A 23,585-nucleotide genomic window follows, 5' to 3' on the forward strand; every position below is an offset into this window, starting at 1 on the left:
CCCCTACCTATTTAAAAATGGAATTTGATGTCGCTTCTGTTCTTGCTGTAGAATTAGCACAAGACACTGTACTTTGGGTCTTAGATAATCTTTTCCTTTTTTCAATGCAAATGATGGTCCAGACTAGTTAACTGACACTGAAAACCTATGTTACCTGTTTCTAGTTGTATAAGAATCGGAATGTATGAGTGCCTATAAATGACCACACATGTACAGAGGCAGATAGGGGGATATATAAAGAATGTTCTTATTTCTTAAAGATACAGTCATCTAGTAAAGGAAGGAAAACATATGTACAAGTGAGGCAAGGGAATATGTATATATATGTATATGTGTATATATATGTGTGTGTTTATACATACATATATATATATATATATATATATATATATGGAGTGGAGGAAATGTTAAGTTTGGGCTGATTAAAGAAGCAGTGTATTCATTCTCAAGCTTCCTTATGGTAATGTGCATCATTCCAGTATGGAAACTACTCACCAGCACGTGTCTGCCTCATTTAAGCCTGTGTCCTGTGCTCCTACATCCTGTCCCCGTAACTGACTACTAAAAGGGAATACCACAATACAGTAACTCAGCAAGAAGCAATTCTACAATAATGTAGAGTGACACTGATAATAAGAAAGAACGGGGAAAATAGCTAATATCCTAAGGAAAACCCAATTTAGAAAAGAAGGATGTTTTCTCCATAATACTGGCAGTTTATCTTGGGGAACTTTTAAAGTGGCACTAAAAAAATCAAATAATTAGTAAATGGAATGAATTTTGAAAGTTTATGTAAAATGTGTACCTTATCCTCACACTTAACCATTGCCAAAAATATTAAATCTACTCATTCACCTTTTAAATTTATCAATTATTTAGTTAGTTTGATGTAGTGTAGTGTAGTGTAGCTTCAGAACTCCTCATTTGCACAGACTCCTTCCAAGGCCCTGCACCTAATTTTGTAATTATAACTTTACACTCTTCTTTTAAGAAGACGCCTCTCAAATTGAATAAACCTCGGGCCCCACAAGGCCTGAATCGACCTCTGTTTGTACCTTCATTAAATATGGATGATCTCATAGGAGACAGCAATGATCAAGAATGTTGTTTGGTTTCAACTTCCTAATTTTTGGAAAACCTTGAATAAGATTCCTAAAATGTTTTGGCATTTATAGTAGATATCTGAATTTCAAATCTGTTATCATTCTAGGATAAGTTGCCCTGAGCCTAAAGAGAGTATAAATACCCATGAAAGCACTGTGTTAAAAATTAAAGCAGAGGGGAAAACATTCTCCCACACGTCTGAAAATCTAGGTGATGCCGTGGATGCTATCTCTGTTTTTCCTGTGTTACCAGCAGCCAGGGATCTCTTGCTGGCCCTGAGGGAGGAGGTGCTATGGGAAGACCTTGTGGTAAGAAGAGTTTGGATGGGTCTCTTGATAACATTCTGGGACTATCCCTGGTGGTGGAAGTGGGGTATGGGTCCAAGTTTGGACAGGGCTGACGTAACCTACAATACTTCTTTTCTTCCCCCCACAGATATGGAAAACTTCATTAGGATTAGATTCAGCTGTAAGAATAGGTTCCTGGAAGCGGCCCCAGGACTCTCCCATTTACAATCCATTGCCCAGAACTTAGTCTTAAGGAGTGGTCCACCTCAAGAAAAGGGAGGCTGGGAAATGGGGTCTTTATTATTAGGTGGCCACATGCTCACCTCTAAGTTCTGTTACTATGGAGGGTTTTCAGTTTTGCAAAGGGCATTGTTTTTATTCATCTTTGCTTGATTATTGGGGTAATGAATGACTGAAAGCATTGTGGCAGTCAGTCCATGCCACATGCATGTTTTTGCAATCCAATAAATATTTATTGAACACCTACTATATCAGACATTATGGGACATGATGTGATTACCATGTGAGTAAATACAGTGAAGGTCCTGGCTATTTTGGAATTTACCTTATAGTGAGGAGGCAGACATTAATAAAATAATCACACAAGTGGTACAGGGCGGTTTGAAAGAGTGAGGAAGGTCAAAGCGTTCTTAAGAATGTGACACTTGAGTTGGTATCTAATGCTGAATTAATTAGGTAGAAAGAAGTAGTAGGGTTCCAGACAGAGGGAACAGCAAGTGGTTAGCAAGAGACTAGTGAGCGTGCAGACAGATTGTGGTGGGACTGTGGTAGGAGTTGACCCAGGAGAGAGATGTATGAGCCAGAGAGATCAGGAAGGACGATGATCATAGGGTGAAGGACAGGAAATAATGAGAGGAAGCATAAGAGAGGAAGATAAATACTTTGAAAGCTGAAACGTTACAGGCAAATCTGAGCTTCCCATAAACCACAGTAGAGAGAGAAAATGAAAGAGTAAGATATATGTAATTCCAATGGTCAAGCAGTAGAAAAAACAGCGTTTATCAGAAGAAATAAATGTTATCCCCTATTTGTGAGCTCTGAGAGTCATTTATCATCATTAGGGTATTTGAACTAGTGTTGGAAAAAGGGCATTCAGATATAGACCAAAGTCTTTGTTAGCTGCTGTCCCGCAATATGCATTCTCCATTGGCCTTGGCTTTTTGGATGTGTGGCTTGAATAAAGTCTATTTATAATGAGTAAATTATATTGTGGTGATGGAGCGCTATGGTAATGAGTGATTGCTTATGACTTATATTCTTAAATGGATTATGAGAAAGGAGAAGGTCCCTGGAATGAATTGTTAAACAGGAAAGAATAAACAATTAGGTTATATGAAAAGCAATATCCAAAGATCATAACTTTCTCAAATTGGTTTGATCTTTCTGTGTAGACGAGGTTGGCTTGTTGGGGAGACAATTTCAGAGATTGAAAGGTTTGACTTTACTTTTTGTTATTGTTGATGATGATGATGGTGATAATGATGATGGTGGTGGTGGTGATGATTTCCTAAAGGGAATGCTGGGTTTGAAGCTTGAAGACTGAGTCCAGAAAACTGAAAGCTAGTGGTTTCCTGACAGCAGAACAACAGATCTGTGAATAGGTCAATTACAGTTCAGAGTATTATCATTTACAGACCATCAGGCATTACTTTGTCTCCTCTTTGGAACAAGATGTGCCTTAATTTTGTAGAATCCTCCTCTGAGTGGAATATAGTAGTTGCAGTGAATTTTCTTTTTAGTTGCATTGAGGTTCTCTTGTTTGTTTGTTTTGGTTTGGGAAGGGGTAGCTGGGGAAGAGAAAATAAAAATTATTTAAATACAAACTTTGAAATATGTATTTTAGAAACATTTTTCTTATATATCTGACTCCTTCAAGTGCTCATTTTGAGAAATAACGAGGAGTGAAAGTTCTTGAATGATAGATACACTGCTGAGAATTTGCCTTATTTTATCTCATGTGGAAATTTCCCTTATGATCCGAATCTCAAACGAACTTAAACTTTGAGAAAAATACTTTTCACGTAGAGGCTGATACTGACATCAGGAATAAAGGTTCAGGACTGTAGAAAGAATTTATAAATCACTGTTCTTCCTAAGTTGTCAATACTTTCAATGTGACTTTTATCTGATACAGTTACCATAAACGTTAGTATTTTCAATAATTTTCCTTTATGAACTATAATAAAATGCCACAGATTACAGTAGTTATGCATTGACTGTAGAGACTGAGTTTCCTTTTCAAAATGAGAGACTTAGCCTAGGACCACTGTCATCAGATATTTCAGGATTGTTTCCTGATCTGGGGTCTGAAAGTTTATAATCAAACAAATGTGGATTCTATTTTTTTATCTGTTCAATTCATACTCTGAGGTATGAAAAAGGCTATTATATAAGTTACAAGGAAATCACATTCATTTAAAGAAATGTTTGTGTACTGACTATTAACTATCCAGAACACGGCAAAATCCTATATTTTCTTATACATTTATAGTAAGTCGAGGGAAACTTTAGTTAGACATGATTATGGGAATCCACAGAATAATGAACGTATTCTTTTCAAATGGTTGAAATATTTAGATTTTTTTTAGGTATTAGCAAAAAAAGGGTAACAATTGCATGTTTTTTATTTTTTGTCTCTGGAGATAAACTGGGTCTGTAATTTGGCAATGCAGAGTTAATTTAACCTGGCACCTTTGTTTGGATAAGCTATAACCAAACAATTGTTTTAAGCCAAACAATATTGTGAGGCTATTAGGCAGAGCAAACACAAACTGAATCTTAAACTTAAATGTCCTCACCCTTCAATACGAACTGCAGTTTTCTGTTTTTGACTGTTACAGTCCTTTAACCAAAGCTATCTTGTCTGATGATAAAACCATAAGTGTATGAAGCTCACACATTTTTCATCTCTTTTATGACCTTATCTTTCACGAGCGGCTTCTGTGAAGGTATCCTAACTATAGGAAGCACCTGGAAAACATATGTGATATCTATTCTCTGATAAGCAGTTGTGAACAAGAAAGTAGATCTGTCACTTCTGAACTGTTCATTGTTAAAAAATACTTTGATGATTTAGCTGATTGCAAAATACATTATAGGGATGGCTAACAGCTACAGTAACACTCCTAGTCAAGAAAGTTCAATAGTTATATTGTACAGGAATTTCTATAAGAGGTTAATATTGATAGGAACTACATGGATTAAAAGAGCAGGATTGAGAAAGGCTGTTTGCTTGCATGACTGCTTTCAAACACTGCTGCTGTTTTGTGCTGGAAAAGTGACTGCCTCGGGATGTGGCAAATCTTTAATTTCTACAGGAATATCTAACTTTCGGTGAAAAGATATTTATTTGTGTTTTTGAAATTATTTTTGCCTTGCAAGTAGAGCCACTGCTTTTACCACCTTGCCAACAATACCTAATATGGAATTAAAAGATTCTGTTTCATGTGTTCCAAAGACTATATTTTAGTGCATTTCCCCAAGTCATCTGTGCTGTGTATTATAGTGCTCAATAACACCTTCAATTTCCTCCTATAGGGCTTTCATTGACTCTGAAAACTAGACTAAGAAAAAGGGAAGGGCCCACAAAATATGTGTGATATCTTTTAAAAGAGCAACAAAAGAGTTTAATCTTGCAATGGAAAACCATTAACTCCATAGCCATAATTTTAGAAATATTATAGATTTTGTTACCACTTGACATTTATTCCGTTTCATCATTTTATGAATTGGTCTCTGGATATGTATAGTGGTTATCCCATTAGATGTGTTTGTGCTTTGCTAAAAATACACTGAAATTTCTATTTATGTATGTGAAGTATGTGAGTAAAGAATTTAGCCAATAAATGAATGCATGTCAAATGCATTCATAGGTGTTTCTGTAATTCTCTACCTAGCGTCCTTTCTCTCTTCCTTTCCTCTTCCTACCAACAAAGCTTTTGAAGCAATATCTGAACAAACTTGTCATTATTATCTTAGGTATTAATTATTCATGCCATTTTTTCATAAGCTACTCTAGAGTGCTGATTTCAAACGTATAAGAATCAAAAATGGATAGACGTTTAAAAAGAAGATGGTCAATGAAGTCATTTCCATTCAAATCAAGAAGAGGCTGGAGTTGGGTTAATATCAAAATAAAGTTCTATTTATGAATTTTCCATGAGAATAAATATATTGATAGGAAAGAAGCAAGTCTCTATTGTAAGGGGAAAATGCTGTTTCTTAAAAGTAATTTGGAGATTTCATATTCGATTAAGTTATTTTTTAATCATTTCATTTTTCATTAGTAAAAAGATTAAAAATGAATTAGGTGAAAACATTACCATAAAAATGAAAGCTAGTTTCCTGAAATAAACTTAGATGATGAAGGGTCTGGAAGTTGAAAAACGTGACATATTTTAGTTATTAAATAGTTCTGAAAGCAATTAATTAGTAAATGTAATGATATTGCAATAGGTTATGTTTAAAAGAATGAGACCAAAATCTAATTTTCTAACTGCACAGTGAGCAATGCTTATTGATTAAGCATCTGTATGTAGTTTGATTTTACCAAGTTCCAAGTAGAATAGTACACCTAAAAAAAATAATGAAGAAACAAGGTTTATATATGATGAGGAAAAAGCAGCTATCTGATCACATCCTGCTGTCTTTATTGTTTGACATCCAGTAGACTTCGACTATAATATTCTAATGGGTTTGGAGTACGGTCTTTGGAGTTGGACTGACTTGGAATCAATTCTGGGCTCTGCCACTTACTAGCAATGTGCTTAGCATCTTCTCACATATCTGCCTATTGGTTTACTCTTCTGAAATATAGGGATAATAATGCATGGCAGAGTCGTTAATGTGATGTTCGAGAAGCACTTAGCTAGTGCTGAGTGGTGCTCAAGAAATGGTAGCCATGTTTAGGTTTACTATAGAATCTGAGCTTTGTGACATGCTCTCTGCTTTATTCATCTTTCTGATTTCAGTATTTGGCACATAGCAGACGCTGAGATGAATATAAATTCAATTCTGACCCGTTTTGTTTTCTACACCCAAGTATGTCATTTCATATGACGTTCTTATGCTTTTGGGCATCTTTCCCTTTTTTGCTTTCTTTCTTTAAGAAAACACAATTTAATCAGGCAACGACTTTATTCTTCTCTCTCAGGATTTATTTTTATTAATGGGATATATATTGCACATTTACGCAGTTTCATAAATGGTTTAAAATAGTTGCAAAATGTAATTTCTTTAGAGCTGTTAATTGTGTACAATCAACTATTTTTACAGTGCTCCTTTAACTGAGCACTCTGCAATATTTATTTTCAGTAGTTTTCTAATTGTATGTGCTGCATAATCAAACAAATTAAAGCAAATTGTTCCATGAATCAGGATTATCAATACTGAGTATTGCTCCAGATGTTGGCACAAGTTGAAATCTAAGCTCTACAGTTCTGATTTGGCAGTTCAGTGACATTTAATGAAGGTATTTTATTATATGGAATTACTAGTTCAGTTTGAGTAATTTACTAAATTTCTGTGTGCGTCAAACATCTGCTGAGATTTGTCGTCATCCTGCCGTTTTCTTTTCCTAGTAGTTACTGGATGAAAATGATCATGGGTAAATTTGTCCCATACGAAATGAAGGAAAGGACTCCATTCAGTTAACTATCAAATAGTAGGAGTATTTCTTGAACTGTTTCTTGTTGGCATCTTAAAACTTTGTCTGGATCCTGTTCTTGCATCATTGAAATGTCTTTAGTCTCACCACCTTCAAGTTGTCATTTTTCCTGTGCAGTAACTTAATGACTGTAATCTTTTCCTTTGGGGAGATGGTTCTCATTTTTAATCTGAAAAATGGTTTTCAATTATGGAGCCTGAGAACATTAAACCTACGGAGTTCAGATTCATCTGAGATTATGCTTCCAAAATTTCAGGTATTTTGTTGGCTTCTTCCTCCAGAAAGCTTCCAGGACACCAAGTTTTCATTAAGTGTCATGCCTGTATGCTCGTGTCACATCATGGACTGTTCCCATGAAAGCATTCGTCACATGGGGTTACAGTCCAGTGATTGGTCTCTGTCCTAATCTGTAAGTTTTATGAGAGAAGGAACCATCTTTGTTTTGTATTCGTAGTGCTCAGGGACTCAAAAGTAGTATTTTAATCAGTTAATAAAGAATGCTTTATATCCCTTCCATTCAATAAAGACAGACATTCATAGATCTAAGTAAATTCTTTTAACTTCTACGTGTTGTGATTACTTTGCAGTGTATTCTTCCAGACATACTTGTTTCTCACTGTATTTCTGAATACTTTTCCTTCCAAATATGTAATTTGCCTAATAAAATATTTTAGAGTAGACTTAATTCTAGTCTCACAAAAATTGGGGTGAAGAATGTCTGAGACATGAGTCAGAGTGTTGTTATGGATCGAGTGAGGGAAAACTCAAAGACCAGAGGTCTGACAAGGTATGTTCATAGAAGCTCAATAAATATATGTCCATTACTGTATTTGTGTCACATGATCTCATCAGTTCCCCACTGTAATACCTCTAATGCTTCTCCCTGTCTTCAATATGAAGGTAGAACTCCAAAAATAATTATAAGGTTCTCCATGGTCAATGTCATTTTATGCTTTTGGTCTCTGAATTTCCATATCTTATGTGATCTCATTTGGAATTATTCATGGACAATCCTGATTGTTTTATCAGTGGTTACCTCTCTTATGCATGTGCCCTGTCTCCTTAACTAGATGATACAGTCCTTAAGAGAAAGTATTTTTTTCTTTTTCATATATTTCATTGTATCTTCAAAAATATGCCTTGTAAGTGTTAATTATTGATGGAATTGTGCATGGCACAGTGTATTTCCAGCCAATTAAAATGTAATAGCAAAAGTCAGGAAGATTTACTTCTCTGTGCGAACATAGGATGATACAATTAATACCTGAATATGAAACTTAACTTCTCCAAGTAGTTCTGGCCAGAATTTTACTCTCTGTTCCCTGGGCCCTTGGATGTGTGATTTTTAACAGCACAGTCTCATGCTTGCTTGTTTATGCATTACTCCACGACTAATATTCAACTGTTTCAGGTGTGCGTGGTTCTCTCTTCAACTGGTGGGGTAGAGAGGGGAAGCAAGAAAGGATGTTTTGGAAAGAATGCTAACTGACAGGAGACTCAAATTTAATTCCTAACCTTGTACAAACTGCTGATTTTGGTGGTCTCTATGGTGCCTCTCCATGCTCCCTCATATGCCTACTGTTTTGCTTGTTAGGGAAAGGAGATCCGCCTAAAGCAGTCTGTAACCCCTGGAATGACTGGGAGGCATTTATTGCTGGAGCGTGAGAAGGCTTGGGGGAGATGCCTTATGTAGAAATAAATGCTGTTAACTATAAGACCATAGATAAGTTACTGACCCTATCGGTGCATCAATTTCCTGGTCAGTAAATTTTGTCTAATTTGGGTCAGATGGTCTCCCGCATCCTCTCTGATGCTCACATCCCTATGTTTCAAGACTCACAAGACACAAGAAAAGTGCTTGGAAGGCATGGATGTTGTTTAAAAATTATAGGTCACATGCTGTACTCTTTTTTTTCTACTCTCTTTCCTTTGTAAACTCCCCACGCATTTTCCTTTGTAAACTCCCCTGCATTCGTGCCTAGAGTTAAACCTTCATTCGGTCTGTGGAAATGCAAGCAAAACGTCACTCATCTATGTGGTAGATTCTAGTGTGGATTCTAGTCCCCATGAAAAATAAAGTGTTGGTAAAGTCAGTATATGTTACTCTAAAAGGGTCAGACATCCCTGGTAGCACTCAAGAAGGTTAGATGGTACACTGATATTGTATTAAGTAACATTGACTCAGTTGCTGAGAAAGTTTTCAAGTTTCTGATATTCTTTCAATATACTGCAAGGCCATAGAGCCCACTCGTGTGTGCAGGCTAAGAACTAGCCCTATCTGTATCTGAAAAGTGAGAGATCTCTAACCCTGATCTCCGAAGATAACTGGTTCATGCGTCTGTGTTCTATGTGACCTACAAAAAAGGAGCACAGAAGATTCAAACTCTTATCTTATTACTGAGCCTTTGTACCTTTCTTACGGTTCTTGGACCTTGTCTTGCATTCTCGTTATTTGTGAACTCTCTTTAATGAGTTTTATACTACTTTCAAAAAGGTATCTTTCCATATATATGCTACTATACCTACTACAGTCCCTTAAACCTGGTAAGTGCTTAATAAACATTTTCTGGAGAGAATTTCATTGCTGTTCATTTTGATAATCCAGAAAGGAAGAGAAAACTCAATTTTCAAAGAGCCTCCAATTCCAGACATGGGGTTCGGTGCTGTGGGGTATGTGTAGGAGCCAGTACTCCTCCGTGAAGGAAACTAAGTTCAACAGAGCTGTCACTGGGTTTCTACATTATCTCTCTTTACTTTTATTCCACTTTTTAAAGTGATTCATTTTGTGAAGCTATATATAGAAATGAATATAAAATTTATGAAGTTTAAACTGCAGAACTCATATCAACATCACACGAATGTCATTGTAGTAATTGTTTCCTGAAAATTTTGTATTTTCTAGGTTACTTTGAAAGATTTTAAGAATTCAATGTATTTTTTGTATAATAATATAAAGATTTAAGTACTATTAGAGATTTAACAACTATGTGGAAAATAGTTATTAAATACTTCAGAGGGCAAGCGATTTAACTTTAAAAATTTAGCATTATTAGATTAAAGGTCTAGTTGCCCTGTTTTTAGTATACATTCTTTTCATTTCTGTCATCACATTTTCTTGTCATTCTGTTTTCTGATTTCTGTTATCCTTTATAAGTAGGAAAGATTAATATATTTGTGTGCACTGTATTAAAGTCAATTACTTTCCTTTAAAAAGCAGCAGTACCTTGTTACATTATCACTTAAAACGAAGGTACCTACAAATTAGACTCTTAACTTTTAAAATGTGATTGCATGTTACGATGTTTCTCCTTCTTTGCCATAAATATACTTTTGCTCAAAAGATATTACATTGTTTTTCTTTTCTTATGTGAAAATGAAGGCATGATTTTGTGCAAACTAGCTATGCTTCTTCAAGAACAAGTCTAGGTTTATAGCTTCTTGCATTGTGAAGACTTGTGTCACTGGCTCATCTTATATGACAGTAATTCAATTATGACCTTTTTATACCCATTTTAAAAATAAATACAAACAAGTTTTAGCACGCTTAATGCTGGGGAAAAAGAAAATCTTCTTCAAAATAACCTAAATTCAACCCAAGCATAAGGATGTCTTTTCCTGTGGTATTTCTTTTCTGCTGCATATTGCCTTTATAAAAATGTAATTTGAAAATAAGCATGTTACGCTTTTCTGTATTGAAAGCACTACAATAATTACATACTGCTTTTTATTTTCTTCTTCTGTTAATGTTAATAATTCCAAATGAAAAATTTTATGCAGATGTTTTTAATGTTTATAGCAGTTTATTTATTTATGAAAATGTTGATTTTCTTTATTATAAAGCCACAGTAGTTATCAAAATGATTAATCGTAGACCTATGTCAATATAATGACAATATTTGTAACAAATATGTAATTAGACATATGCTATGGACATCCCTCCAGGAGGATTTGAATTTCAAATAGAGGGCTTTAATCATGTCCCTTCCTCTTTGTGTGCTGGTATTTTCTAGGTGATGATGAAGGAGTCCAGGAGACAGCAGAATCAGATGGGGACACACTGTCAGAGAAACCGGGGCAACCTGGAGTTGAGATAGACGACTGGGATGGACCAGGTAGGACAAAAAATTTAAAATTCAATCATCTGTTGCTACTATGAGGAATTCACTTTTTTTTTTCTTAAATTTTAATTGAATTATAAAACTCTTACACTCTCACTTTTGATTTTAAAAAAATATTTGTGTGTATGTTGGTTACATGGTAGGCTGAATAAATATCATTATTTAAAGAGGATTTTTATCTTTGATAAATAAACTATAAAAACCAAAGTGTTACCACTGCTTGAAGTTTTTCATCTTTGTTTTCTTTCATACTCATGTAGGAATTTAGTTAATTCTACTTGGTTTTTCTTTGAACAGAGATCTTTGTGCTGTATCCACATTCAAATTGGGCATACTTTGAAAGCTTCAAACAAGTAACAATACTCCAAAGAAATACTTTTAGTATAGTCATGTTGTAAGTCGTAGATTGAATCCCAGTATGTGTTTAGAAGTTTAGAAAACATTAACAGATGCCCCGCTTTGATTCAAGGTTTTGGTAATATTTTTACTTTTATGAATGAAAATTAAATTTGATTTTAAAGTTCATTGATATTTAATCATTTCAAGAAAAACAAAAACTGTTAAAATACTCCAGAAGACCAACACAATTTTATATAAATATGTACAGTTCATAAGAACTCTGTGGCTAAAAACCTTTATATTTGGTGCCAACTAATTTACAATTGATGGTATATTTATAAATGGAGACTGTTATGTCATAGGGCTTAAGGATATAAGCGAGTTTTGAAATAGTTTTAGCCATGATTTCCAAAGCAGTAACATTTTTCATTAAGAAAGATCCCTATATTTCAATCACATTTTCACCCCTGCATGACTTTGCAAATTGCTCTCTGCTGTGCGTGAAGAAGAGAGGAACTCCAGTGGTAATTTTCTGAAACCAGCAGCTGGAAAATATAACGCAAATAAAAATGAAGATACAGTATATCTGATTATTATGATGTCATTTCCAATGTTATTCGTGATACACACAGATGTTTGTATTCTGTATACTATAGCATAATGTTACACAAGATTTGGGATCAAAACATATTATAATTAAAGTACCATATACCACATTTTAAGAGTTTGAAAGAAAATGTGGACATCTGGCATTTTCACCTTATTGCATAATGTTTCTGTCTTAATGAAGGGAAGAATCCTCTTGATTAAAAAAATGAGAAAAAAAACTTTGGAAAAATTTATTTTTTCTTGGGGATTATATTTAACTTAAAAAAGTGGGTGAACTTTATGTTGTATGGTTCTTTATTCATAGAATTAAGTACGTATATGCTGTGTAGAAGAGTTTTTACATTTAAATTAGATTAGATGGCCTTTTGGTATGCCTACTTGCAAAGGGTACATTCTGGATTCACTCAGAGGGGCAAACTTGGAGGCGGCTGGTTTTCCTCTTTTCTCAAACCTGGGACCCACAGTGCTCCCAGCGACTTGTGAGTAAGTAAGCAAATTCAGGGGGTGGTGAATTACTAAACACATACTGCATACCCAGTGCTTCCTTTCTCAGGAAGCTTTTCCAGAAATAAAGTTATGTGTTAGCTAAAAGAGAGCGAGAGAGAGAAATAGCGAGAGCGAGAGGGAGAGCGAGAGCGAGAGAGAGAGAGAGAGAGAGAGAGAGAGAGAGAGAGAGAGAGAGAGAGAGCGCGCGCGAGAGAGAGAGAGAGCGAGAGCGAGAGAGAGAGAGAGAGAGAGAGAGAGAGAGCGAGAGAGAGAGAGAGAGAGAGAGAGAGAGAGAGAGAGAGAGAGAGAGAAATAAGGATAAAGCATGATGCTGTCCATTCAGGATAAGATTTTTCACTTTTGAGTTAAATTTACTTAACGTATCTGATTTAATAAACATTTTATTCAATTGATATCAGTGAAAACATATATACTCTTTCTGTGGCACAAATGAATGTATAAAAACTTTAAAGGAAAAAATGTATGCCTATAAGCAGGTATGCCTGGAGGAAATTCATCCTTTGTATATTGTAAAATCGATAACACATTTTTTCCCTACAGGTGTTTTGCAAAATAAAGGGGGATTTATTATTTTGACATCCTCTGATTAATGAAGTTGATTCATAACAAAAGATTACCTGTTGGATATTTATCTTTTAAGGTAGAATATTCATTGCTTTCCTTCAGTCAGAGAAAGTATACAGGATGTTTTTGAACTTTTGCTATTGCATGAATAGTGATTATATCAATATTTTTACCCAAATTTTTGTTATTCAAAAAAAGTATTGGTATTTTACAACTGTATTAAGAGGAGGAAATTTCCCAGGTTTTAGTGACAGTTTCCAAACATCTTAGAAAATGAACTCTGGATTCTAAAGTTTTAGGTTCGAATTCTGGATTTGCTGCTTACTTGCTGGATGAATTTTTGCAAGTTGCTTAATCTCTCTGTGCTGTTATTCTCATTTGTAAAATGTGGAAAGTAATATTAACGCCTCTTAGGGCTTTTGTGAGAATTAAATCTTGAACATAAAATGCTAATGACCATTATTATGGCTTTGAACTTGTTGCGACTTGAAGCAGAACCTTTAAAAATTCTTTTCTGCGTTTTTTAAAGCACAGTAGTACATCTGTTACAACAAGGGTAAACTTTTATAATACCAAGCATCTAGGTTTTTTTTTTTTGCGGTACGTGGGCCTCTCACTGTTGTGGCCTCTCCCGTTGCGGTCCGGACGTGCAGGCTCAGCGGCCATGGCTCACGGGCCCAGCCGCTCCGCAGCATGTGGGATCTTCCCGGACCGGGGCACGAACCCGTGTCCCCTGCATCGGCAGGCGGACTCTCAACCACCGCGCCACCAGGGAAGCCCAAGCATCTAGTTTTGAATTTAGCCACAAATTATTGCTTAAGACATGAGGCAATGAGCCAGGTGTAATTTCAAGGTCTCCTGACTTTAAGGTCCTCCCACCCCTGATAGTCACCCTAAGATAGAGAGTTGTCTCTAAACATAGAACAGAATCAAAGGACAAGGAAATTATCTAAAGAATTTGAGGCATAGAGCTAACATCATTTAAGATAGATCAGGATTTATCTTATTTTTAAAGTTTGATTGGAGACGACTCCACAACTTTTCTTGATAGCTCAGTTCGATAATGAATCAACTCCTCTGTGAAGTGTTCTGTTTTTATCAAATGCAGATTCCCCAGAGCAATTTTTTTCCTTATTTGTTATACATTTAAAAGTCACATTTAATAATTGCTCGTACCTTTGTTAACTCTTATGATTAGGTGGAACCTAAACAATCTTTAGGAAAATTGTCTTAACATTTGTAAACATTTCTAATGATGAAATCCTTTAATGTTTAAATATTTGTGACTCTTATTTGAATAATCTTCAATTTCTTAGGAGTCTTTCACCATTTGAGTGGAATGCTAGACTCACAGTAAGCTAGTAAAGTTCAGGCCAGTGTAAAAGTCATTACCTCATTATTTCAGTATTTCACATATCTATTTTCAAGCCTGATTCTTCTTTCTTGCTCTTAAGAAAATTACCTTGACATTACTTTGCTTGGAATCTAATTCATATGATACTTGTTATCCACTGTTCTTCCTTTCCCTCTGTATTTGCCTATACCTCACTTATGTCATTTCTGTCTTCTTTTTAAGTAAATACTTTTTCTTTTATCACCCTCCAGTAATTCAGTTTGCCAATATTCTCATACATTTAACTATTTAAGAAACAGTCATTGTACACTAATAACTGTGAAAAGTGCTAGGGAGAAGTCCAAAGATGTAGTACAATGCTGGCCATAGTCTCTCTTTTTTTGTTGAAGTATAGTTGATTTACAATGTTGTGTTAATTTCTGCTGTGCAGCAAAGTGATTCTATTCTCTCTCTCTCTCTCTCTCTCTCTCTGTATATATATATACACACACACATTCTTTTTTCATATTCTTGTCCATTCTGGTTTATCACAGGATATTGAATATAGTTCCATGTACTATACAGTAGGACCTTGTTGTTTATCCATTCAATATATAATAGTTTGCATCTGCTAACTGCAACCTCCCATTTCATCTCTCTCCCACCCCACCTCCCCCTTGGCAACCATAAGTCTGTTCTTTATGTCTGTGAGTCTGTTTCTCTTTTATAGATAAGTTCATTTGTGTCACATTTTACATTCCACATATAAGTGATATCATATGGTATCTGTCTTTCTCTTTCTGCCTTACTTCACTTAGTATGATAATCTCTAGTTCCATCCATGTTGCCGCAAATGGCATTTTTTCGTTCTTTTGGGGGGCTGAGTAGTATTCCATCGTGTATATGTACCATGTCTTCTTTATCCATTCATCTGTTGATGGACATTTAGGTTGTTTCCATGTCTTGGCTATTATAAATAGTGCTGCTGTGAACATAGGGGTGCATGTATCTTTTTGAATTATAGTTTTGTCTAGGAGTGGGATTGCCAGATCATTTGGCAAGCCTATTTTTAGTTTTTTGTGGAAACTCCATGCTGTTTTCCACAGTGGCTGCACCAACTTACATTCCCACCAACAGTGTAGGAGGGTTCTCTTTTCTACACACCCTCTCCAGCATTTGTTATTTGTAGACATTTTAATGATGGCCAATCTGACTACTGTCCACACTGTCTCTTTTTGATACCATTTCTCTCCTTTAACCTTCTTTAATTATTCATGTAGTGTAGTTAGGTAGGATGCAATAATTAAGCATGTCAACCTAGAAAGTAGAGAATTGGTCTAGACTACAGAAGAAAATGCACAAATTTTAGAGCCGTGCTTACACTTATGGCCTTGTGGCCTTGGGCATATTAAACAGCCAGGACCTCAGTTTCCTCATCTTCAAAATGGGAAGAATAATAAGTACTTTGAAACATGGTTATGAGGATGAAACTTGAAAGAGATGATATATATGGTACCTAGCACAGAGCCTGGGCGAGTGTGGGATTTGCTAGATGTTAATGGCCTCCCTTTACCCTAGGACCTCTCACATTGGCCAACAATTGGAATGTGTCCTTATTCTGAAAACAATGCTTACATCTCTGTCTCCCTCCTTTAAGAAAATCTTTAGAACCTCAATCCATCGCCAAATTCTGGAGTGCTGACTTGTGTATTTATTTAGAAGGAGACTTAGGGAAGAGAATACTGTTAAATCATTATAAATTCGTCATCCACCACTATGAAATGAGTGCCTTAAAAGTCACATCTCATAAACGTCAACTCTAGGAATGCCAACTCTCTGGCTTATGTTATTAAAAACATGTAACTTCTTTTCGCACATGGGAATGATGAATAATTTTTTTTCCCTGGTCTAATATTGAATGAATCTACCAACAGCCTTATAGCAGCTTTAATTGACATTTCTAGGAGCTCTACTAAAGGAACATATCATGTTACTCAAATTGTGCAGATAAGTATATATAGCCCCCAATAATGTATATTAATACAAATATACACAGATATAAAATTTTGAGCAAGCAGTCATTTAGATTCTTTGACATGAGCTTTTCCAGATAATCATGTACTTTTATTTAAATAGATTTTGGTATTTATATGCAAAGCATTTGGGCCATTTCAGTAAAAATGAAGTAGAAAATCAGACCTTGTATCGATGATTTGAGGAATTCATAGAATGAAATTAGGAATAATTTTTGTGTTATACACCATGGAACAGCACACCTTCCTCCTAGGTTGATACATGGAAATCTGATTTACCATCACAGGTAACTTATTTTGAGGTAATGGGTAGAGAAGACCAACAATACTTCTGTTTATATATTGGCCCTGCCACTTATCAAGTGTGTGACTTTGGGTAAGTTACTAGCTCTCCAAGGGCTCAGTTTCCTTATTTAAATATAAAATGGGGCTAATTATAATAACTACCTCATTAGTGAGATTTTTTATGTGAAACATGGAGATCAAAACTTCATCAGTGCTCAATAAATGGCTCTTAATATTACTTTTAGTAGCATGTTGGCCATTGTGCCTTTGAAGCCATTATAATGCCTTACAGATGATAAGCCCACATTCATATAGTGAATCAACTTTGTAAAATGATTTCTCTATATAGAAATCATCACAGGGCTACGTTAACTATGGTCTAGTCAACTGGATTTAAAACGTAATTCAGTAAAAGAAATTTTAATGTAAATAAATTTTCAAGAATAAATGTCTAGCATAAAATCAGATGTGTGTACTTGTTGCATCTGGACTCAAAATGTTTCAGGAAATCTATAAAGAAGTCACCTCATTCAGGTGCTGTTCAGCGTTGTGGAGCCACGCAGATGATCAGGCTAGTTCTGCTCTGTGCCTGAAATTAAACTGAGAAGATGGGGAGTGTTTTATATAAAGTGGAATGGCAGCTGGGAGACCACTGTGAGAGAGAAGCACACACTAATGATACAGGGTTTTTTTCCCTTTACTAGTCCAAAGAAGGGCTTGGAGATTACAGTTCTGATTTCGTTTCCTTTTTGATTGGGAAAATGTGGTAGATATAAGATCTGGGAAATGCCATTTGAAGTAAATTAACAGAAACCTATGAAACATAGTTAACCATAGATATAGTCTGACAGTAAGAAGAATATTGTGAGAAGCAGAGGAAATCGTAGAATGACTGTGTATTACTCTGACAGTGAATTGGTATTATCTCTGCTATCAGATAATGCAGTTATCATTAATTTTCACATTTGCATTTCAATCTTGGGAAGGAAATGACTCTTGCCGGATGAAGATAAGAGCTCTGTACCACTATAATGAACCATCATTTTATCCCAACGCTTTTTGTCCATATGAAAATGAGGCGGGGAGGAGAGTGTGTGTGTGTGTGTGTGTGTGTGTGTGTGTGTGTGTGTGTGTATGGGGGGCTTCAGAAAAACATTATAACAAAGTGTCAAAAATTGCTACAGACTTTTGAGCCCCTTCTGAAACAAGAGGGGGTCAAAATAAATCTTCTGTACTGTAGTTAAGTGGATATCGGATTAAAAGATGAAAGCCTTACTCTTTGTAGAACAGGATGCCACATAAACACAGTAAAAAATAGTTCTCTTTATCTTATTCCTTTACTCCAGTTTGCACTCTGATATAGAATTAGGGCACACATAAACCTAACCCAAAAAAAGAGGTAGGTTGAAGGCAAAGGACTTATGATTATTGTTTGGAAATAGATGTCTTTGAGTTATAAGAACTGTGTAAAATATACAAATTTATTATTATTTCTTCAGTTGTACAAGAATGGGAATTAAGCATATTTAGATAATGGCTTGTAAAACTTGCAAATACCTAATTTGTTTGCACAAGTTTAACTGATAAATTCAAGCTAAAGGATAATGAATTGAGATTAATTTTTTTTTTTTTTTTTGGACCTTGCTTTGCAGTGACCTTTTCCTCAAACAGATTGCTGGAAAATAAAATACAATGTCAAGTTTTATAAATACATCATGATCCCAGAAAAATATATGACAGCACATACTTTCCTATCCTACATGCCGCCCCCATGGCAAAATCCATTAATTAACCTTTTACAGTAGAAGCTCCCTTAATTAAACTAAAATTTGCACCCTTTCTCTGCAAATTACTGATTGAGGCTGTGGTGAGTTAAGTCGGGTCCCCTCACAACTCATATGCTGAAGTCTTAAATTTCAGTACCTCGGAACGTGATGTTATTTGGAAATAGGGTCATTGCAGATGTAACTAGTTAAGATGAGGTCATACTCATTGGGGTGGGCCCTTCATCCAACATGACTGGTACCCTCATAAGAAGGGAAAATTTGGAGACAGACAACATACATAGGGAGAACATACTTTGAAGATGAAGGAAGAGATTGAGATGATGCTCCTAGAAGTCAAGGAAAGCCAAAGATTACTGGGAAACCACCAGGAGCTAGGTAAGAGGCATGGAACAGATTCTCTCAGAAATCCTTCCCTTGAATCCTTCTGATTCCCAGAAGGAATCAATCCTGCTGAACCTGATCTTGGACTTGCAGACTCCAGAATTGTGAGACAATACATTTCTGTTATTTAAGCCACCCAGTTTATGGTACTTTGGTACAGCAGTCCTAGAAAACCAATACAGAGGCCAGGAGCTAGAAAGGAATCATGTGGGCAGTCCCTTATACGCTTTCCAACTATATATCTTACTGTAATTTTTAGTTGATTTTAAATATTGTCTAAACCACTCAAATATATTTGCAAAAAAAAATACATTGTTTCTAGGGCAACAATATCGAAACCTTCCAAGGACTGGATAAAGAGCAATAACTAAAAAATGTAGGTATGGACAAAATAACTGCAGCAAATCAGGGAGAAAATCATAAACATATTGAAAGAATCTGCCCTTAGACGGCTTTGCAAGTGCTATTACATCCTCACTCTAATAACAAACTAGAAATTGTAGATGAAGCATTTGAATGTTGTTTATGAAATTGGAGGACCAACAGTGGGCTCATAGGCCAATAAAAGGTCTAGGCCCTACATCAAATGTTTAATTATTAAATGTGCTTTTGTATAGTATAAGTTAAAATCTAATGCTTCTATTATTATTTTAAACATCATTCCATGGTTTGGCTATTTTGATTAACTGCTCACCCCACTTTTGTCCAATAATAGGACTTCTACTGTGCTCTTTCCTCCTGAGCCATAATTCAGCTTGGAATTCTTCTCAACAGGACACTTCAGGAAGACACTTGTCAGTAGGATATAAGAAAAACCCTTGCTATCCCCTTTGTAACCTCTTTTATAAGGAAGTATGCATTAGATACTTATTTTGGTGCAAGAATTTTTGGCATTCGTTGACGCAGCATTATACCTGGAAAAGATACCTAAATATATGCCTGATCTGAGATGTTGAAAGAAAGAAAACCTAAACCATGTAATTATTTGCTTCTCTTTTGTCTGATTCAGAAAGGGACTTAATGGGGTTCAGAAGGATAAGTCAAGACCAACACAATGACATACACTAGAAGTAGAAGTAGTTTAAAACTATGGAAAATAAAAGCGGGTACATAGAGGCATGTACACTTGCTATTAATGGGCCACAAATTTGGAACTAGATTACTAGATTATTTAAAGGGTAATATTGATTGGGTACACAAGATAAAATACATTTCTTGTAAGTTGGTAGTTGAATCTAGATCCTTGAAGAAATTCAGATTCAATACTGTAGGCAACAGTACTGTACATACATTGCTGGGTGCTTTCTATTGCATCATATCCATAAGCACATACAAGGCCTCTGCCTCACTTGTGATTTTACAAAGTATCAGGTGGTTCAGGTGTTTTCACCTGATCCATCCGTTATAAAGTTTCCCAGCAACTTTTCACCTAATGGTTATTGCCAGGATCCATTACATCATTAGGGCTTGCAAAATGGTGACGTTTGCATTTTATCATTCCTTCTGTATTATTAACTGATATTATGATCTTCTGAAAATCTTTCCCTCATCTACTATTTAGTTACCCCTGAATACTGTTCATAAAGGAAAAGGCGGACACATGCTTGATTTTTTTCTCATTACATACCAATTTTCAGTATAGGAAAGAATAGAAAGAGTGAAATAAAGCTGGTAAAATAAGCTGGTAAATATTGTCATTGCATTTAAATTCAAGATCTGTGTGAAGACGTGTTATGCATATAAGCCGCATACTCAGAATGGCATTAAAAATAAACTACTCTGACTACAATATGAAGAATGGGTAGAAGAAGGACAATAGAAATACAGTAGTAGTCTCATCAAGAGGTGAAAGAGGGTTATGGGAAGCACCGGATATATTTGAGGCTGTCATTGTGTGTGGCTTGTTCAACGTGTTTTGTTGCCATTCACTGAGGTAAGGAGAATTGAAGGAAAGACGTGTTTTGGGAGAAGGATGAATTGGATTTTTAGTATGTTATTTGCAATTTTTGTGAGACATCCAAGTGGATCTGTTGAGTAGAACATTGGTAATATAGGCTGGGAGTTTGGAGAAAAGCCTAGTATAGAGATGTAAATCGGAGAGTCATCAATGTATACATGGCAATGGAATTCATGGGAGTAGATGGGAATATATATATATACATGCATATACATATGAGGTCTTGGACATGAAGCTTGAAGAACTCCTATCTCTAGCAGAAGGATAGAGGAAGAGGTGTCAAGAGTGTCTGATAAGGAGGGAACAGCCTAGATAGGGAGAACCAGGGGAATGTAATAGTTTTAAGGAGGAAAGAGTCATGCTTGGATTAAATGCTGCTGAGACGTCAAGACCGAGATTTAAAGACTTCCCTTGAATTCAGTGCCACGTGGATATTAGTGATTTTAACTGGAACTATTTCAGTAGAGCTCTTGTAGCAGAGCTGCCAGACTGTGGTAGGTTAAAGTGCGAGCGAAAGACAAGCAAATCGAGTCAGCTATTGGAAACAACTCTTCTTGAGTGTTCTTGGTAAATAAATATAAACATACCTGGGTTTCTGTGAAACTGTTTATTGATAAAATTGTTCATTACCATTTTATTTCTACCTCAGAAACTTGCAAACTTTAGGGTTATGCCTCCAAAGAAATTTATGTCTCATATTAAGCCATCCTGAATCTGCTACCCATTAACTTTTATAAATTATTTCAAAGTTACTTTTGTTTCCTGTCCCTACCATATTTTCAAGCTTTACATAATACATTTTGCTCATTTCTTTTAAATTTTATTGTTTCAACTTTTATATCCCAGTAACTAGTTTACCAAATAGTTTGTGTGTGGATTGTTTTTTGAGTTTTATTACTTTTAATGTAATGGAAATGCTAAATTTAATAATAATATATTACATAAAAATTTACTATAAATTTGATGTGGGTTAGAAGTATGTTTTCCCTTCTTTCTGTATTCAAACTGATAACAGCTCTTATGGTGCTATTGTTATTTCTGTTGTTGTTTTAACCTCAAGAGTACACTTGGACCTTGGGGACTGTTATATCTTTGTCTTCATAATAAATTCCTACACTGTTTCTGAGATTGATACTTGGAGCCAGCAACTTATTCACTCATAAATATAATTTGCATATCCTTGCCAGATCTTGTACTTCTTCCCCTGCACCTTTGCAGACCCACATTGAATTAATTAATTTAATTAGTTCAAACACTTATTGAATAAGTGTTAAGAATAACTGTGTGCCAGACTCCAAGGATAAAGCGATGACTTGGACTCATACTACCTTCAAAAAGCTTGTAGTACAAAGAAGACAGACAAATGATGAGATAATTAAAATACATTGCTGTGGATTCTGTTGCAGAGGCATGTACAGTGTGCAGTGGTGGCAAAGGGAGGTAGCAAAGGAGACAGACAAATGATGAGATAATTAAAATACATTGCTATGGATTCTGTTGCAGAGGCATGTACAGTGTGCAGTGGTGGCAAAGGGGGAGGAAGGTCGTCCACTGCCAAGTGGGAGGGGTGGTGGGAAAATGGCTGAGGGATCAGCTTGCACAGAGGGAGAAGGGAAGGGTTGCTCTGATGGTGAGACATAATGCTGATGAGATAACACAAGCAATGATAATCTCTTCAGTGATCGCCAGGACAGAGTGATAAATACACACTGGACACACTAAATTGTTAATGATACATGGGAAATGTTTAGTTTTTTGCAAAATTACATATATTATATATTAAGTGTAGTAAACGTGTTGCCATTTTGCCTGTACAGAAGCTTTCACTTTCCTGTTAAACCTGCCCGGCTGTGCCACCGTTACCTAGAAGGCACTATCCTTCTGTCACTCCTGGGCCTGAGGAATGGAGAGATTTTCTGAAAGATAACGGAAACTAAAGTACCCATGCTGAAGATGAGTTACATCTATAAACTGTTAAAAACAATTAAAGAGTTGGGTAAAAGGTCAGCTAAGAAACAATAAAGAAACCTGATTGTAATTTTAGCCATTTCCTGGAAATTGAACAGCAAAGCAGGGTATCTAGTGGCGTTACTGGTCTTGCCTGGTGTTTGGAAGCAGGGCTAGCTCTTGGAGGTTCTTGGAGAGCTTGTGGGGAATAAGAAAGGAAGGCTCAAGGGGGAAAGTGTGAGCTTCTTGCTAACAGCAGAGTTCTACTTGGCAGGATTCCTGTGGGCCATATTTTAAGTGTCCTTGAAAGAAAATTGCAACGTGCTGCGTGTTTTCAAAGAAAATTTATTGAATACATTGTCATATATAGGAAAGTAATGAAAATAACATATTTGATGTTAAACATAGTTTATATTTGGATAAATACACAGAGAATCACATATCTTATTTTGAGTTTTCATGGCAGAATCTCTTGATACTAACAAGAGTATAACATTCTTTTTAAGTGACGCCCTGAATAAAAACAGTCACAAGCCTTCCCAATTGAATGGAATTTTAACAAGTTCTTTGGGTTTTTTTCCTGTTAATTTTTTCATATGAATTAATCAAGGTTATTTCATCTTTGAGCATTGTATTAACAATGTAAAA

At 35.6% G+C, this 23,585-nt stretch overlaps 1 protein-coding gene across 2 annotated transcripts in view; it reads left to right on the forward strand.

Moving 5' to 3' along the window:
* Positions 1-23,585, forward strand: part of ZFPM2 (zinc finger protein, FOG family member 2) — a gene marked incomplete at its 5' end in the record, with an annotated part of 459,715 nt that overhangs the window by 114,458 nt on the left and 321,672 nt on the right. For both annotated transcript variants that reach the window (XM_082858416.1, XM_082858417.1), the window contains one exon: positions 11,088-11,189. In XM_082858416.1, the coding sequence (XP_082714542.1) occupies positions 11,088-11,189 (102 nt within the window). The remainder of the gene's footprint in view (positions 1-11,087; positions 11,190-23,585) is intronic.

The sequence above is a fragment of the Leucopleurus acutus genome (assembly GCF_964270905.1).
Source record: "Leucopleurus acutus genome assembly, chromosome: 17".
Classification (NCBI taxonomy): Eukaryota; Metazoa; Chordata; class Mammalia; order Artiodactyla; family Delphinidae; genus Leucopleurus; species Leucopleurus acutus.